The following is an 18,476-nucleotide window of genomic DNA, read 5'->3' as shown; positions in this document are numbered from 1 at the left end:
ATAATAATATTAATAATAATCTGTTTTTAGACTCCCCCAGGACCCCCGGACCCCGCTCCAGCGAGGAACCCAGTCTCTTTCGTCGCGGTGCTTCGCGCCTTCTTCCCGCCCCAGTAACTGCCCACGGGGACCCAGGCGCCCCCAGGCCGCGCGGAGCTGCAGTGGATGGGGGAGGGCAGGAAGGATGAGGGTTACCGGGGCGGCAGGGACCGGCTGAGCAAAGAGGTGATGGAAGGGAAAAGGGAAAGAGAAAAAAAAAAAAAAAAAAAAACGAAGAAGAAAAAAACCAGAGGCATGCAAGCGGCTCCCTGGCCAGCTGTTCCAGCTGCAGCTTCCTCCGGCGCGGCCCGGGAGGTGCAATAACCCCCCCCTCCATCTTTCTCGCACTACCTGTCCCCACCGCCACCACAAGCACACATTCCTCCCCACCACCCTGTAGCAGATCTCCGGCCTGTTAGGGGGTAGTAGGGAGGAGCTGGGGGGAGGGGGAGGCCTGCGAGTTTCTAACCTTGTTCTTATAAACAAACCCACATGTGCAGCTGCCGCTGCTGCAACTCACCCCACAATCCCGGATATAAGTCCTGCCCCTTTAAGAAGAAAAAAAAAAAAAAGCTTCACCCGCCTGCCTCCCACCCCACCCATCCACCAGGACCTTTGTCTCCCCACCCCCTCCTGTCAGCCGGCCCCGCCCCCCGCCCCGCCCCTCCGGCGCGAGGGAACCAATAGGCGAAGAGGATATGGCGGGATCCGCCGTCATCGCGGCCGGCCAATCCCAGGGCGCGTTGGTGGGAGGCCCTGCGGAGGGCGCCGGGAGGAAAAGCGGCCGCTAGGGAGTCCCGGAGTCAAGATGGAGGGAGTGGGCTGCTCGGCGGCTCTGGGCGACGGCGCCGCGGCGTCCCCGCGGGACCTGAGCCTGGTGCCCGAGCGAATCCAGAGGCGCGAGCAGGAGCGGCAGCTGGAGGTGGAGAGGCGCAAGCAGAAGCGGCAGGACCAGGAGGTGGAGGAGGAGAAGAGCGGCTTCTTCGCCGCCGCCTTCGCCCGGGAGCGCGCGGCGGCCGAGGAGCTGCTGCGGGGCGAGGCGTCGGCCGAGCGCCTGGAAGAGGCGGCCAACCGGCTCCAGGGGCTGCGCAGACTCCTCAACGACTCGGTGCTCTTCCTCGCGGCCTACGACCTGCGGCAGGGCCAGGCGGCGCTGGCGCAGCTGCAGGCGACCCTCACCGAGCGGCGCCAGGAGCTGCAGCCCAAGAAGCGCTTCGCCTTCAAGGCGCGGAAGAAGGATGCTGTTGGGGCCGCCCAGGTAGACGCCGCACCCGCCGCCTCCGCGGCCCCTTCGCCGCCCTCGGCCGAGGAGGAGGGAGCTCCCGGGCTCAGCTGGGCCTGTGGCTTCTCCAACCTGGAGTCCCAAGATTTGGAGAAGAGAGCCGAGGAGCTGCACCAGCGCGACATCCTTTTGAGCGACCTGACCAACTGCACTGTCAGGTTGCGTGGCAATCCCAACACCTTGCGGCTGGCAAAGGCCCGCGGCTGCAAGGTGCTCTGCGGCCCGGTGTCCACCTCCGTGTTCCTGGAGGACTGTTGTGATTGCATACTGGCTGTGGCTTGCCAACAGCTCCGCGTGCACACTACCAAAGACACCCGAGTTTTCCTGCAGGTGACCAGCAGGGCCATCGTGGAGGACTGCAGCGGCATCCAGTTCGCCCCTTACACCTGGAGCTACCCGGGGATCGACAAGGACTTCCAGGACTCCGGTTTAGACAGGAGCAGAAATAACTGGGACCACGTTGACGATTTCAACTGGCTGGCCCGAAATGTGCCCTCCCCAAATTGGAGTATTCTCCCTGAAGTGGAGCGGGACATCCAGTGGGACTGAGCACTGGCCACACTCAGTGACGTCCCATTCGGTTTTACTTGATGTTGTCACATTGTTTATGTTTGCGGTTTCAGGGGCTTGAAGTTGTGGAAGCTCCCTTACTTGTGAGTTCTATTAAATTCATGACAGAACTAGCGGGCTTTTTTTGCTACTTGGATGACATTTGCTTGCTTCCTTTGAATGTGACAGTTTGAAGAAGTAGGGCCAGAATGGTTGGGCTCTGAGGGATTTGCTGTTCTTATAGTTGACCACAGAGCGTGCTAAAGTGGGTCTTCAATAAATAATAGGGGATGTCGGGAGGACTCCATTAGTGGACAGTTTAAATGGAAGTGGCAAGCCCATACCAGCTCCATTAACAGGGCTGTTCCCCCACCACACACACGCTAAAGGTTTGTCCTGTGTATTTTTCTGCGCGGCTATGAGGACTCCTTCCTGGACTTTGGAATCCAGTGTCGTTAGGTCTGAAGTTTTTTGAATGGACTCCAAGAGGCGTATGAGCCTTCCAACTGTAAGAGGAATCAGTCACCACGTACCACCCCCTCCTGCTTACCTTCTTCCTTTTCTTTCTTTTTGCAGCCCTGCCTGGTGTAGAACTCACAGATTCCCTGTGTTGCTGCCTCTGACACCACACCGGCCTCACATACCTTTTGTGCACTTATGTTAGTTACTAAACCTTCAAAATCTATGAAGCAGTTACTATTGGCACCATGTTTCACATGAGCAAACATGTAATTGGTGTAAGGTCACAGCTCACATGATGTGCTGCTGAAATTTGAGACTAGTGTGGACCCCACTTTTTTCAAAGATTTATTTATGTGTTTTATGTATATAAGTGTTCTAGTGCATGTACACCTGCACGCTAGAGGAGGGCATCAGATCCCATTATAGATGGCTGTGAGTCACCATGTGGGTGCTGGGAATTGAACTCAGAACCCCTGAAAGGGCAGCCAGTGCTCTTAACTGCTGAGCCATCTCTACAGCCTCGACGCCATGCTAGCCCAGATCTGGCACTTACTCTGTGGGCTGGCCTCAGAACATCGAGACCTCCCACTTGAGTCTCCTCCATGCTGGGATTTGGAGCTAGTACGGGACTCAACAGCATGCTGACTGTGAGTACTGAGCACGAGTAGGAAGGCAGGCTTCTGAATGCAGGCCAATTAAGTTCTCGGTCATAATCACGCAGCTAGCTGTCCTCCAGAAGGAATGGAGGTACACAGCCTGCTGAGTTTTATTTTCCACTCATTCTGCTCTAACACCCTCAGTTACAACCTTGTCTTCTGCTCTAGAAACTACTGTCGCCGGGCGGTGGTGGCGGCTCATGCCTTTAATCCTTCCCAGCACTCAGGAGGCAGAGGCAGGCAGACCTCTGTGAGTTCAAGGCCAGCCTGGACTACCAAGTGGACTACCAAGTGAGTTCCAGGAAAGGCGCAAAGCTACACAGAGAAACCCTGTCTCGAAAAACCAAAAAAAAAAAAAAAAAAAAGAGAAAAGAAACCACTGTCCCGCATTCTCGTATGTCAGACTTCGCTTTTGTTGTGTTTTGAGACAGGCCTCACTAGGGGCCCTGGCCCTGGGCTTTGCTGTCCTCAGGTCCCTTGACATTCTCCCTAGTGCTAAGGCTAAAGGTGTGCACCACCAACCTGGCCTGGAGTTAGTTTTAGGACATGTTTTTAGATTTTAACATGCCTTTTTTTTTTTTTTAATTCCTAAGGATGAAGATACTTGAAATACCTTACATACTTAGGTTTAAAATATATAAAATGTTCTGTCTCACTCCAAAAGAGGATTTAAAGTAGCTTCTCGGGTCAGTGAAGTCTGACAGGGTGACAGGCTAATGGGACAGAGCCCCGGTGGGCTCAAGGCAGAGGCTCTGTTCTTTGGTAAGAAGTGAGCCAGATTTCCTTTTCTCACCCACTAGCCTTGGAGTGGAACACTAATAGTGTCAAGATTTGTATCCTGTCAATTACCGGAAGAAATACCTCTGATAACAGGTGCAGGTGTAATAAATGTCTCAGTCATGTGCATCTGGTTACAAGGGATACATTGCAGGAAACAACACTCCAGTAGCATGCACTAATGGCCTTGCAACTCTTTGAAGACTGGTCATTTTTATAGGAAGGCTCACCACATTAGAAAAGTTCGGGCATTGGGTAAGTTCTTGTGTAGGCTGGATTTGATCGCCATTACCACTAGGAAAAGAAAAACAGGAATAACAATAAAACATTGGGGCTGGGAGGTGGCTCCCTGGGGAGGTGGCTCGCTGGGGAGAGTACTTGCCGAGCAAGCTTGAGGACCTGAGTTCAGAACCCGAACCCACGGAAAAGTTAAGTGTTAGTCCTTCTACCCCAGTGCTGGGGGACGGGGAGACAGGAGGATCAGGAGGCCAGTGGCCAGCCAGTCTAGCAAAAAAGACCTTAGGTTCTGTCAGAGACCCCCATTTCAAAAACTAAGAAAGAGAGGAAGATACCCCTGGCCTTAACACAGGCAGGCAGAGAAGAGCTCACACCAAAACACTGAACAAATGCCTTGAAATCCCTTCGATCTTAGAAATCTGTCTTTTAGTTTTTAGCTTATTTTTTCTTCAGACAGGGTTTCATGTAGTCCGGGCTATCCTGGAACTCCTGATCTCCCAAGTGCTGATACTACAAGCATCTCCCAACTCACCAGCCACAAACCAGCAAGTTGCAATAGACCACAGAAGAGTCTGAGCCACTGGAGCTGGCCGTCTTTGCTGAGCTCTCCCTGCTGTCCGGCAGGCCCTCTGGGCCTCTGAGTGAGCCCACAGATCCTCGTGACACCTATTTCAGACCTTCTGCCTGTGCCTGTAATCCCCACCAGATGAACACTAAGCCCTCTAACTAGCACCCCATTAACATACTTCAATATTGAAAAAAAACCATTGCCAGTCTTCCTTTCCAGAGACTCTGGATCCCCAGCACCCACCTGGCAGCCTCCAACCATCTGTAACTCCAGTCCTGGAGGGGGTGGTGGCTGAGGGCATTTGACGCCCTCTTCTGGTCTCCCTGGGCACTGCCTGCAAGTGTGCGCAGGCTTGCATGCAGGCTAAATAAACACCCATATACATAACAATACAAGGGAAAAAGGATTAGTGTGAAATTAATCTCCCCATGTTGTTTTGTTTTGTCTGTACATTTATAAACGTGCTATACTGAATAGCCTTTTCCCCGAGTCCCAGTGGAAGCATGCCCCTTTCCTTGTTATCATCATACTCGGAGGTCTTTCACATGAGTGCGTTTATCAGCTCTTTAATGATTATGCCGTGTTCGTTTATACCGAGAACCAATCAGTGTCTAATGAACATTAAGGCTGTCAATAAGCCAGGCGTGGCTTGCCAACAGCTCCGAGACTACCAATGACACCCACATCTTGCAGGTGACGAGCAGGGCCATGGTGGCACACACCTTTAATTCTAGCACTTTGGAGGCAGAGGCAGGTGGATCTCTGAGTTCAAGGCCACCCTGGTCTACAGAGTGAGTTCCAGGACAGCCAAGGCTACACAGAGAAACCCTGTCTCGAAAAGAAACAACCCAAAAGTTGTCAATGAATATCCTTGTGTAGAAATGACTTAGCAATGTGCCTTTCTCCCTGTAGGCTAAGTACCTAGAATGGAAATCACTTCATCAAAGGCTATGAGCATCTGGAATATGACATCAGTAATTTTCCTAAGAGGTTTGTTAATTTACAGGTGCTTGAGAGTGCTGAACCTTCCCATCTTCATCAGCACGGCCTGCTATCAGACTTCCCGATCTTCCCAATTTGATGATAGGTTATCTTCTTGTGGTTTGACTATAATCTCTCCTCCTCCGTGTTGAATTCATTTTGTGTGCTGCTACCAGTGTGTTCTTGACGCACGCCACTCTTGGTCTAACTAAACCTTATGCTAGGCTCCTGTGGTCCCGGGACCCGCTGCTGGCCAGTGCAGCCCAGCCCTCCGCCGTCTGTTCCCATTTCCTCGTACATGTCATGCTCTGGCTCATCTGAACTGACACTCATTAACCACACACGGTGTCAATCAGGGCCCTGGTGGGAAACAGCTCAGAGGGCAGTTTGTGAAGAGCTTACCACGGGAGCTGTTTACGAAGATGTAGGCAGAGTTTAGAAATGAGATGGTGTGAGCTCTGCCTCTTCCCCAGGGCTGGAGCTGTTCTCGGATGAGAAGGGGGGAGGAGCGGGGAGAACACCCAGAGCTGTAGGCTTCAGTGCCCGAACACAGCCAACCGGAGCGGAGTAATGAGGGCCCGCGTGGGGACGGAATCTCTTGCTGCTGCCAATTGGAAATGTCAGAGCCACGGAGTCACGGCAGAGCCCATGTTAATCACCTTCCAGGACATGTGGCAGGCGGGAGAAATGGAGACCGCATCTAGAGAAGCAAGTGGAAGATAATTTGGCTACAAACATTCCCTCCCAAACAAACCTCTTGGGCTCTGTTCCATCAAATTCCACACAGTTTGGTTCGATGTGCACTGGCCAAAGTTTTGTGTAACTCAAATGTCACTTCCTCTGGGTTTTCCTCAGTCTCTGAAAAATGAAGCACAATGTGTACACACATAACTTCTCTGTCTCTGTCTCTCTGTCTCTCTGTCTCTCTGTCTCTCTCTCTCTCTCTCTCACACACACACACACACACACACACACACACACACACACACACACACACACACTTTGTGCAGCAGTCCTGGGGCTGGAATCCAGGGTCTTAGCACACACTAAGCAAATGCTTTACCTGAGCAGGTCAGAATGTTTATTTGCTTTTAAGACAGGGTCTGTCTGTGTAGCTCTGGCTGGCCTCCAACTCATAGAGATCTGCCTGCCTCTGTCTCAAAAATGCTGAGATTAAAGGTGTGTGTCACCATGGCCAGCCCAGAATCATTATATTCTGAGGCAATATGAACAAGAAAGGAAAGCACTCGAGAGGCAGAGCCAGGCGGATCTTTGTGAGTTCAAGGCCAGCCTGGGCTCCGGAGGAAAGTGAATGAGCCAGTCTCTGAGGTCAAGTTGTTGGAGTCTCAGTAGCTACATTAAAAAAATAAATAGAGAAAACAAAACCCTAAACAAGCAAGAGCTCTTTGAGACAGGATTTTATGTAGCCAAGGCTGGCCTCAAACTTGCTGTGTAGCCAAGGATAATGTGGACTCCTGATTCCCCCTGCCTTTACCTCCCTTAGTGCTGAGATTACAGTCACATGTCACTATGCCTGGCTGATGCAATCCTGGAAATCAAATCCAGATTTTTCTGCATGCTATCCACTGAGCCGTATCTCTAGCCCATTTATTTGATTTTTATTTTGATTCTCCTAGAGATAAGTCTCACTGTCTAGTCCAGGCTGGCTTCTAACTCATGAACCTGTCTGACCCTTCAGAGTGGTTGGAGTATAGATGTGCACCACCCGCTCAGTTTAGCAGGCTTGATCTTGGGGGAAAAAAAAAAACCAAAAACGGGAACAATGTGGACAGTGCAGGCCAACTCAGTCAACATTTCCTGGAATCCATGGACCTCTGAGTCATGTAGACTTGCATGTGACTTCAGCAAAGTCACTGTTTCTTTGGAAACATTTAAGAAACACCCCAAAGAGACCAAAGAACGATAAGTGCAGGGTGTGGGCAGAGGAGACAGTTCTTGTCTCCAGGGAAGCCAATATGAGTGATGGTGGCCCAGGATCACAGTGTTAGGTGTCCTCAAATACCAAGTTCCCATGAGGGAGTAATTCCGTGAGCTTTTTACAGTAACAGAACAAAGAGTCAGATGCCCGTACGGCAAAGCAGGAGTGACTGCTCTGGCCGAGCTGCTGTCGGGCGCAGTCTTGGCTTGGACTGATGGAACCAGGGTCTGTTCGTACATTCCAAAGGATTTACCTAATGGTCACAAAAGATCAGGACCAGAGGAGGGCAGTAAGTGGCTATTAAGGGGGCTAAGGCTGTCCCAAGATAATGTGGCTCTGGACCTGCAACATCCCAACCTCTCCATATCAACGATGTGCTAATCACTTGGCCTTTGCAGACATGGCTTCCTTCCGAGGACTCTAGGTCACAGTGAAAAGAACAGAGAAAGCCCGTGGTGTTAGCTGTGATCAAGGAGGGGATGAAGAAAGGAGAGAAACTGCCTCTTCCAGGCTTGGGTTACTAAATCCTTCAGAGGAAGGGGTACTCGTTTGTGTCCTACCATAATGAAAATTTCCGAAGGAGAACCCAGGACTATTGACTATGAGATAACAGGATTGTTAACTCACTATGAAATGATAAGATTGTTGATGGACTCAGCTTCCAAAGAACTAGGAGTGAGACATCCATCACAGACAGACAGATAAAGGCCATGGATAGATAATGGAGATGGCAAACTTCCAATTTCTTCCTCACCCTCCTGACGAGGTAAATGCCTGGTAGGCTTTTTCTTCTGTCAACAGGACCCCCCTTCCAACTAACTGGTCTAGGCTTGAACAGTTGAATATGTTCAAGGCTGGTATTGAACCTGTCTACCTGAAGCTATGGGCCTGTCAGCTCCTGATTCTTTGTCTAAACTGATCAACGGGCCCACCCCAGGCCACCAAAACCACTTGAATCCCTAGCCCTCGAGGGGAAAGGGAATTTCAGTTCCCTCTGTGCTCTGCAGGGGGTCTTTCTGTGAGCATTGCTGTGTGAGCATTGCTGTGTGTGCATGGGTGAGTGTGCATGGGTGTGTGCATGAGTGTATGCCCTAGTCTCTTGTAATGCGACCTGCTGTGTGTGAGAGTTTTCCAGCCTTTTAATTCTGTTTTTGGTTTTCCGAGACAAGGTTTCTCTGTGTAACCAGCTAGGAACTCGCTCTGTAGACCAGGCTGGCCTCCACCTCAGAGATCTGCCGCCTGCCTCCGCCTCCAGTGCTGGGATCAAAGGTGGACACCACCACTGCCTGGCTTTTGCATTTTCACTCTTACATTGGTGAGGAAAATGAACCCACTCAAGACCCTTAAATGGTAACACTACCTCACTGCTCATCAGATAGAGCTGTGTCTCCTACAGATGGAAGTTGGCTTCAGAATGAGCCTTGGTTGGAGCCCAGCTGACCTGGTACTCATTGTGCAGACAGGGCTGACCTTGAACTTGTGTCTATCCCCCTGCCTCTGCCTTTGGAGTCCTGGAGGCACAGGCATGAGGTTTCTCACCCAGACAAAGCGTCCCCTCCCCCTCTTCTCCTCCATCGCCTTCTAGGTCTCTCTCCTCACCTCCACTTCCCAAATTAGTTAACTTCCGCCCAAATCTTTATCTTAGAGCAGAGTTTCTTGATTTTTTTCACTATTACATCCTTAAGGAGCCTTTAATCTAATTCATTTATTTATTTCTTTTGAGTCAGGGTCTCATGTAGCTCAAACTGTCTGACCTCCTCATGTCACCCTTTACAGAGAAAGTGTGGTTCCCAACCGCTGTGCTTTTCGCCTTCCTGGGGATACTTGGCAATGATGCATTTTTCCCCGTCACAGCTGGGAGATAGTGAGAAGCAGCCAGGGGTTCCATACGCAGCCTGCAAAGCACCAGGCAGCTCTCCACAGCAGAAAGCTGGCTGGCCCACGTGAAGTCAGTTCCTGCACAAAGAAATGGCAACCAGGCTCCCAGCTGCCTTCTGTCTACCAACATCAGGGGCTAGAAAGCCCGAGAACAGTTGCCTCAAGGTGCTCAGAGACAAACACTGTCAAACAAATATTACACAGTGTGAAAACAAGACTTCAGGTCAGGCATGGTGGCACAGCCATTTACCGAAGCACTCAGGCAGAGGCAGGCCTGAAAGTTCAAGGCTAGTCTGGTCCACATGGTGAGTTCCGGGTCAGCCACATCTACGTAGTGAGGCTTCGTCTCAAAGCAAAACTAAACTAAACTTCAAGTTAAAGGGTGACATGCAGATACACTCAGAAACAGCCGTCTGGTGTGGTGACACATGCCACAGTACCTGCGAGGCAGAGACAGCAGATCTCGGTGAGTTGGAGGTCAGCCCGCTCTACATAGTGAGTTCAAGGCCAGCCAGGGCCGAATAGTGAAATGTACAACACCACAAGAAGCAAAACAAACAAACAAACAAAAAACTCGTAAACGTAAGTCCACCAGGCAGAAACAGTTGTTGGGAAAAGCCTGATGCCTACACGGCTCTTCTGGGCAGCAAGATCGGATGCCCAGAATTGTGCATTCACAGCCGTTACTGGCTGAGCCGTTTGGACAGCTCCACATGTTATGTCTTAAATAGAGCATAGGCAACATTTACAGAGGTTTAATCACAGTGTGATATCTTGATGAAAGTAGAATGTGTTCCTTTCGTGGGCCCATTTCTGGTTTCCTTCCTTTCGCCTTCCTTGGTTTTGACCTCCTCAGGGACGCTGGCCTCGCAGGGGTGAGTGACCTCAGCAATCCTTTCCATCCATTGAAGCCGTTCTTTTTACGGCCACCAGGGGGCGCGCATAGACTCAACATAGGCTCCGCGCTGCCCCGGGGCGGTTTGCTAAGGCGCTTGGCTAATCCACGTCCTTGCACGGCTATTTTTGCGTGCCAATTCTGACAGCTGCTCAGCACTTCCCTCCTATTTTCTCTCACTCACGTGCGTGGTCTAAGAGCTTCCCACAGCCATCGAAATCCTGTTTCGGGACAGCCTCCAGATGCTCGTGTGAGGGAGGCAGAGTCTTGCTTGGGGAAAAGTCTGCACTAAAGCTTAGCAACACCAGCAAGCAAGTTCGTTCTTTCCAAAGTCTCCCGGTGGCTAAAAGCTGAAATGTTCTGAAGTTCCAAAGCTGTGAAGAGGCAAGGTGGGAGCTCGTAAAAAATCAGAGACCCGGCAGGGCGGTGGTGGAGCACACCTTAAATCCCAGCACTCGGGAGGCAGAGGCAGGTGGATCTCTGTGAGCTCGAGGTCAGCCTGGGCTACAGAGTGAGATCCAGGAAAGGCGCAAAGCTACACAGAGAAACCCTGTCTCGAAAAACAAAACAAACAAAATCAGAGCCCCTGGGTAATGTATAAACAAACAAACAAACAAACAAATAAATAAACCAAAAAAGTTTTACCCAAACCGTCTGACAGTAACAACACAACACTGTTCCTATATGCGCCCCCCCCCCCCCCCCCCCCCCAGTTTGCCTCCGGAGCTGCCGAGCGGCGCCTAAGCTCCGCTTCAACAGTGGAATCAGTGCTATTTCCCAAGGTGACTCTGTTGGAGGAACAACAGGCTTTGTCTGGTGGCTTTGGTCTCACACCTCCTCTGTGGGTTTTGGTTTGGTTTGACTTAGAGATCTGGAAATGAAAACCCTGGAGACAGGGTCTGGCTGTCTGTCTCAAACTCACAGTCCTCTCCACAACGCTCGGGTTACCTGGAAATTAAAAGACAACAAACAAACAAACCGTTGTATTGTGTGTGTGTCCATCTCTTCGTGGCACAGCGTGTGAGTAGAAGTCAGAGGACAACTTGTAGGGGTTGGCTCTCTCCTTCCACCATGGAGACCCAGGGTGTTAGGAATGGCAGCAAGCACTTTTACCTCATTGCCGCTCAATGGCCTTGATCCCAGAACCTTTTTTTTTTTTTTGGTGGTGGTGGTAGCTTTTCCAGACAGGGTTTCCCTATGTATGCCTGGCTGTCCTGGATCTCACTCTGTAGACCAGGCTGGCCTCCAACTCACAGAGATCCACCTGCCTCTGCCTCCCATGTGCTGGGATTAAAGGTGTGCTAGAAATAACTTTTCTTTTTTTAAATTTATTTTATTTAATTTTTTTTTAAAGATTTATCTATTTTTATTTTATGTGCACTGGTGTTTTGCCTCCATGTATGTCTGTGTGAGGGTGTCAGACCCCCTGGAACTGGAGTTACAGACAGCTGTGAGCTGCTATGTGGGTGCTGGGGATTGAACCTGAGTCCTCTGGAAGATCAGCCAGTGTTCTTAACCACTGAGCCATCTCTCCAGCCCCTAGAAATGACTTTTCTAAGTGTCCCATAAGCAGAAGATGATGTTGAATTAGCTGAATGTGACAGAGTTGTAGAAAGCCCTGGAGAGTCACAGGCCGTGGGAAACTGGTGGTGAATTGGTTTAACATCGATAGTGAACACAACTTTGAATGACAGGTTGATTAATTATAATTGTTCTTTTTATTATTTTATGTGTGTGGGTGTTTTGTTTGCAGGTATACATGTATATCTGTGCACCATGTGTGTGCCTGGTACCCAAGGAGACCAGAAGAAGGCATGCATCGAATGCCCAGCTGTTATGTGGATGATGGGAATCAAACCTGGATCCTCTGGAAGAGCAGCCAGTGTTTTTTTTTTTTTTTTTTTTTTGTTGTTGTTGTTGTTGTTGAACATAAAAACCTATCTTCATCTGTTCAGAGAGCTATGTTTTATTTAAGTTGTGTAAGTGAGATTCCTATTCATATTTCCCTTCACTGTTTGATTTACGGCAGACATTTTTCTATAGGCTAATCCATAATCTAAAAAGATTTTAGCCTCCCCTCCTGAAAGTATGGCCAGCATGTTCTTTCATCAGCTTGATACAATACAAATACTTATCTAATAGTGAAGTGTTTCAATAAAACTTGCCCAGTGATTGAGTAAAACCAAAACTTATTATAAGCCACAGTCAACCTAGGATCCCCCCTGCTATGTAGCCTCCCTGGATCTGTGGGTTGCAGTCTGATTGTCCTTTGCTTTATATCTAATATCCACTTATGAATGAGTAAATACCATGTTTGTCCTTCTGAGTCTGGGTTACCTCACTCAGGATGATATTTTCTAGTTCCATCCATTTGCCTGCAAATTTCATGATGTCATTGTTTTTCTCTGCTGAATAGTGCTTCATTGCATAAATGTACCACATTTTCTTAATGCATTCTTCAATGGACTGGCATCTAGGTTGTTTCCAGATTCTGCAGCCAGTATTTTTAACCACTGAGCCATCTCACCATCCCCATAACTCCTTTAAATTAAAAATAAAATAGCATAAAACAGCATCTGGAGAGTGTTGCTTTTGTGAATATGGGTATGTTAGTAAAAAAAAAAAAAATCAGTGGATTAAAAAATAATTCCCAGCCTTCAGAGACAGACAGGCCTGGCAGAGGAAAGCCGGCCAAAACACAGTTGCAATAAAGACCAGAAACTGAGCTATTACCCACTGAAGAGCTAATGAAAACAAGCTCTTAATCAAGAACTTGGAACAGGGACGCCTTTAATCCCGACACCCCAGGAAGAAGCTATCTCCATGGGACGGAACCAGAACGGATCTGAACACTCTGTCTGAGGCCAACCCAGGGCTCAGCTGCTGATCCTGCGAAACCCAACAACTTGGAGGTGTTGGTGAGACTACCCTGCTCAGCTAAAATCCATCAGGGAGAGGATTCAGATCCCTACAGTTTGAAGTCTGAGGAAACAAGATCAGCTGAGGAGTCGACGAATGAACAAAACGTGACCTGAGAACACAGAAGAAGGCGCTGCCCAGCCATCGAACCAGATCACCAGAATCATAAGTATATACTACACCGACTGAGATCAGCTGCCCCTGAAGAAACAGCCCAACAGCACCAATTTAGCCAAGAACTCCTAGTGAACCAAGACTAAAAATTAGAACAAGAGAGGCACTCTCAGACACAGACACCACTTGCACTGAGCAGAGGAAGAGATGAGTAGACGCCAGTGCAAAAATAGAGGCAACAACATAAAGACCTATATGGCAACATCAGAACCTAGTGATCCTACACCTGCAAGACCTGAACATACCAAGACAGAAGAAACAGAAGAAATCAATCCTAAAAATGACTTTAAGAAGATGATAGAGGCCCTTAAAGAGGAAATAAAAAATTCCTTTAGAGGAAATAAAAAATTCCCTTAAAGAAATGGAAGAAAAAACAAACAAAAATAGGAAGAAATCAAAGAAAGCCAAGAAAAAGCAATTAAACAGATGAAAGAAACATTCCAAAATCTGAAAAATGAATTTGAGACAATAAAGAAACCACATGCTGAGGGAATGCTGGAAATAGAAATCCTGACTAAACGAACAGGAACTACAGAAACAAGCATAACCAACCGATTGCAAGAGATGGAACAGAGAATCTCTGACACTGAAGACACACTAGAGAAAATAGATTCGTCAGTCAAAGAAAACACTAAAGACAAAAAAGTCGTAACACAAAATGTCCAAGAAATTTGGGACACCATGAAAAGACCAAACCTAAGAATAATAGGGATAGAAGAAGGAGAAGAATACCAACTCAAAGGCACAGAAAATATATTCAACAAAATCATAGAAGAAAACTTTCCTAACCTAAAGAAAGAAATACCTATGAAGATACAAGAAGCTTACAGAACACCAAATAGGCTTGATCCAAAAAAAAAAGTCCCCTTGCCACATAATAATCAAAACACTAAACACACAGAACAAAGAAAAAATATTAAGAGCCACAAAGGAAAAAGACCAAGTAACATATAAAGGCAAACCCGTCAGAATAACACCAGACTTCTCAATAGAGACTATGAAAGCTAGAAGGTCATGGATAAATCTTATGTAGACACTAAGAGACCACGGATGCCAACCCAGACTATTATACCCAGCAAAACTCTCAATCACCATAGGCGGAGTAAACAAAATATTCCAGGGTAAAACCAGATTTAATCAATACCTGTCCACAAACCCAGCCCTACAGAAAGCACTAGAAGGGAAAATCCAAACCAAAGAAGCTAAACACATCTATGAAAAATCAAGCAATAGATAATCCCACACCAACATACACCAAAGAAGGACAACACAACACAACCACAAAAAATAACAGGAATTAACAATCACTGGTCATTAATATCCATCAATATCAATGGTCTCAACTCACCTATAAAAAGACACAGGCTAACAGAATGGATAAGAAAACAGGACCCCTCCATCTGCTGCATACAAGAAACATACCTTAACTTCAAAGACAGACATTACCTCCAAGTAAAGGGCTGGGGAAAGGCTTTCCAAGCAAATGGACCTAAGAAACAAAGCTGGTGTAGCTATCCTAATATCTAATGAAATAGACTTCAAACTAAAATCAATCATAAGAGATCAGGATGGACATTACATATTTATCACAGGAAAAATCCACCAAGATGAAGTCTTGATTTTAAACATTTATGCCCCAAATACAAAAGCACCCACATTCATAAAAGAAACACTACTAAAGCTTAAAATGCACATCAAACCCCACACATTAGTAGTGGGAGATTTTAACATACCATTCTCACCAAAAGACAGATCTACCAGACTGAAACTTAACAAAGAAATAAAGGACCTAACAAATGTTATGACTCAAATGGACTTAATAGATATCTACAGAACATTCCATCCAAACACAAAAGAATATACCGTCTTCTCAGCACCCCATGGAACCTTCTCAAAAATTGACCACATGCTTGGCCACAAAACAATCTCAACAGATACAAAATAATTGGAAAAACCTCCTGTATCTTATCAGACCACCATGCCTTAAAGTTAGATCTCAACAACAACAACAAAAAATTATAGAAAACCTACAAACTCGTGGAAACTGAATAATGCCCACCTGAAACATCAATGGGTCAAAGAAGAAATAAAGAAAGAAATTAAAGATTTCCTAGAATTCAATGAAAATGAAAGTATAACATACCCAAACTTATGGGACACTATGAAAGCAGTGCTAAGAGGAAAATTCATAGCTCTAAATGCACACATAAAGAAGATGGAGCAATTCCATACCAATGAATTAACAGCACAACTGAAAGCTCTAGAACAAAAATAAACAAACTCACCCAGCAGAAATAGACGCCAGGAAATAATCAAATTGAGGGCTGAAATCAATGAAATAGAAAACAAGAGAACAATGCAAAAAATCAATGAAACAGAGTTGGTTCTTTGAAAAAATCAACAAGATAGACAAAACCCTAGCCAAATTAACCAAAAGGCAAAGAGAGAGCACCCAAATTAACAAAATCAGAAATGAAAAGGGAGACATAACAACAGACAACGAGGAAATCCAGAGAATCATCAGATCATACTTCAAAAACCTGTACTCCACAAAAATGGAAAACCAGGAAGAAATGGACAATTTTCTGGATAAATACCACATACCAAAATTAAATCAAGACCAGATAAATCATTTAAATAGACCAATAACCCCTAAAGAAATAGAAACAGTCATCAAAAGTCTCCCAACCAAAAAAAGCCCAGGACCAGATGGTTTCAGTGCAGAATTCTACCAGACTTTCAAAGAAGAACTAATACCAATACTCTTCAAAGTGTTCCACACAATAGAAACAGAAGGAACACTACCAAACTCTTTTTATGAGGCTACAATTACCTTGATACCCAAACCACACAAAGATGCAACAAAGAAAGAGAACTACAGACCAATCTCCCTCATGAACATTGATGCAAAAATACTCAACAAAATATTGGCAAACCGAATCCAAGAATACATCAAAAACAATTATCCATCATGACCAAGTAGGATTCATCCCAGGGATGCAAGGATGGTTCAACATATGAAAATCTGTCAATGTAATACACCATATAAACAAACTGAAAGAAAAAAACCACATGATCATCTCCTTAGATGCTGAAAAAGCCTTTGACAAAATCCAACACCCCTTCATGATAAAGGTCTTAGAAAGATCAGGAATACAAGGAACATTCCTAAACATAATAAAGGCAATTTATAGCAAGCCAACAGCAAACATCAAATTAAACGGAGAGAAACTCAAAGCTATTCCACTAAAGTCAGGAACGAGGCAAGGCTGTCCACTCTCCTCATATTTATTCAATATAGTACAAGAAGTTCTAGCTAGAGCAATAAGACAACATAAGGAGATCAAAGGGATACAAATTGGAAAGGAAGAAGTCAAACTTTCACTATTTGCAGATGATATGATAGTATACATAAGTGACCCCAAAAACTCTACCAGGGAACTCCTACAGCTGATAAACTCCTTCAGTAAAGTGGCAGGATACAAGATCAACTCAAAAAAATCAGTAGCCCTCCTATACACAAATGATAAAAGGGCTGAGAAAGAAGTCAGAGAAACATCATCCTTTACAATAGCCACAAATAATATAAAATACCTTGGGATAACACTAACTAAACAAGTGAAGGACCTTTTTGATAAGAACTTTAAATCTCTAAAGAAAGAAATTGAAGAAGATATCAGAAAATGGAAGGATCTCCCATGCTCATGGATAGGTAGGATTAACATAGTAAAAATGGCAATCTTACCAAAAACAATCTACAGATTCAATGCAATCCCCATCAAAATCCCAACACAATTCTTCACAGATTTGGAAAGAAAAATCCTCAACTTCATATGGGAAAACAAAAGACCCAGGATAGCTAAAAGAATCCTATACGATAAAGCAACCTTTGGAGGCATCAACATCCCTGACCTCAAACTCTACTATAGAGCTATAGTAATAAAAACAGCTTGATACTGGTATAAAAACCGACATATGGACAATGGAATCGATTTGAAGACCCTGAACAAAACTCAAATCCAAGTGGATCAAAGACCTGAACATAAATCCAGTTACACTAAACTTAATAGAAAAGAAAGTAGGACCGGGCGGTGGTGGCGCACGCCTTTAATCCCAGCACTCGGGAGGCAGAGCCAGGCGGATCTCTGTGAGTTCGAGGCCAGCCTGGGCTACCAAGTGAGTTCCAGGAAAGGCGCAAAGCTACACAGAGAAACCCTGTCTTGAAAAACCAAAAAAAAAAAAAAAAAAAAAAAAAAAAAAAAAAAAAAAAAAAAGAGAGAAAAGAAAGTAGGAAGTACTCTTGAATGCATTGGCACCGGAGACCATTTCCTAAATATAACACCAACAGCACAGACCCTGAGCACAACAATTAATAAATGGGAACTCTCGAAATTGAGAAGCTTTTGCAGGGCTAAAGACACAGTCAATAAGACAAAAAGACAGCCAACAGAAAGGGAAAAGCTCTTCACCAACCCCATATCTGACAAAGGATTGGTCTCCACAGTATATAAAGAACTCAAGAAACTAGACATCAAAATACTGAACAGTCCAATTAAAAAATGGGCTAAAGAGATAAACAGAGAATTCACAAAACAAGAATCACAAATGGCTGAAAGACATTTAAAGAAATGCTCAACATCTTTAATCATCAGAGAAATGCAAATCAAAACGACTCTGAGATACCACCTTACACCTGTCAGAATGGCTACGATCAAAAACACCAATGACAGTCAATGTTGGAGAGGATGTGGAGCAAAGGGAACACTCCTCCACTGTTGGTGGGAATATAAGCTTGTACAACCACTGTGGAAATCAGTATGGCGGTTTCTCAGAAAATTAGGAATCGAACTACCTCAAGACCCAGCCATCCCACTCTTGGGCATATACCCACGGAATGCTGATTCATACCATAAAGATACATGCTCAACTATGTTCATAGCAGCACTATTTGTAATAGACAGAACCTGGAAACAACCCATCAACTGAAGAATGGATGAAAAAAATGTGGTACATATACACAATGGAGTACTACTCAGCAGAGAAAAACAATGAAAGCATGAAATTTGCAGGCAAATGGATGGAACTAGAAAAAATCATCCTGAGTGAGGTATCCCAAACCC

The 18,476-nt window shown here is 46.1% G+C and overlaps 1 protein-coding gene across 1 annotated transcript; it reads left to right on the top strand.

Moving 5' to 3' along the window:
- Window positions 1-734: 734 nt before the first annotated feature.
- Tbcc (tubulin folding cofactor C) lies at window positions 735-2,001 on the top strand. Its single transcript, XM_028887238.2, has one exon. It carries the CDS (start codon window positions 848-850, stop codon window positions 1,868-1,870), a length of 1,023 nt encoding a protein of 340 aa, XP_028743071.1. The 5' UTR covers window positions 735-847; the 3' UTR covers window positions 1,871-2,001.
- Window positions 2,002-18,476: the final 16,475 nt, after the last annotated feature.

The sequence above is a fragment of the Peromyscus leucopus genome, chromosome 16_21, assembly GCF_004664715.2.
Source record: "Peromyscus leucopus breed LL Stock chromosome 16_21, UCI_PerLeu_2.1, whole genome shotgun sequence".
Lineage (NCBI taxonomy): Eukaryota > Metazoa > Chordata > Mammalia > Rodentia > Cricetidae > Peromyscus > Peromyscus leucopus.
The sequence above is the reverse complement of the archived record's forward strand: the minus strand, read 5'-3'. Positions and strand labels throughout refer to the sequence as shown.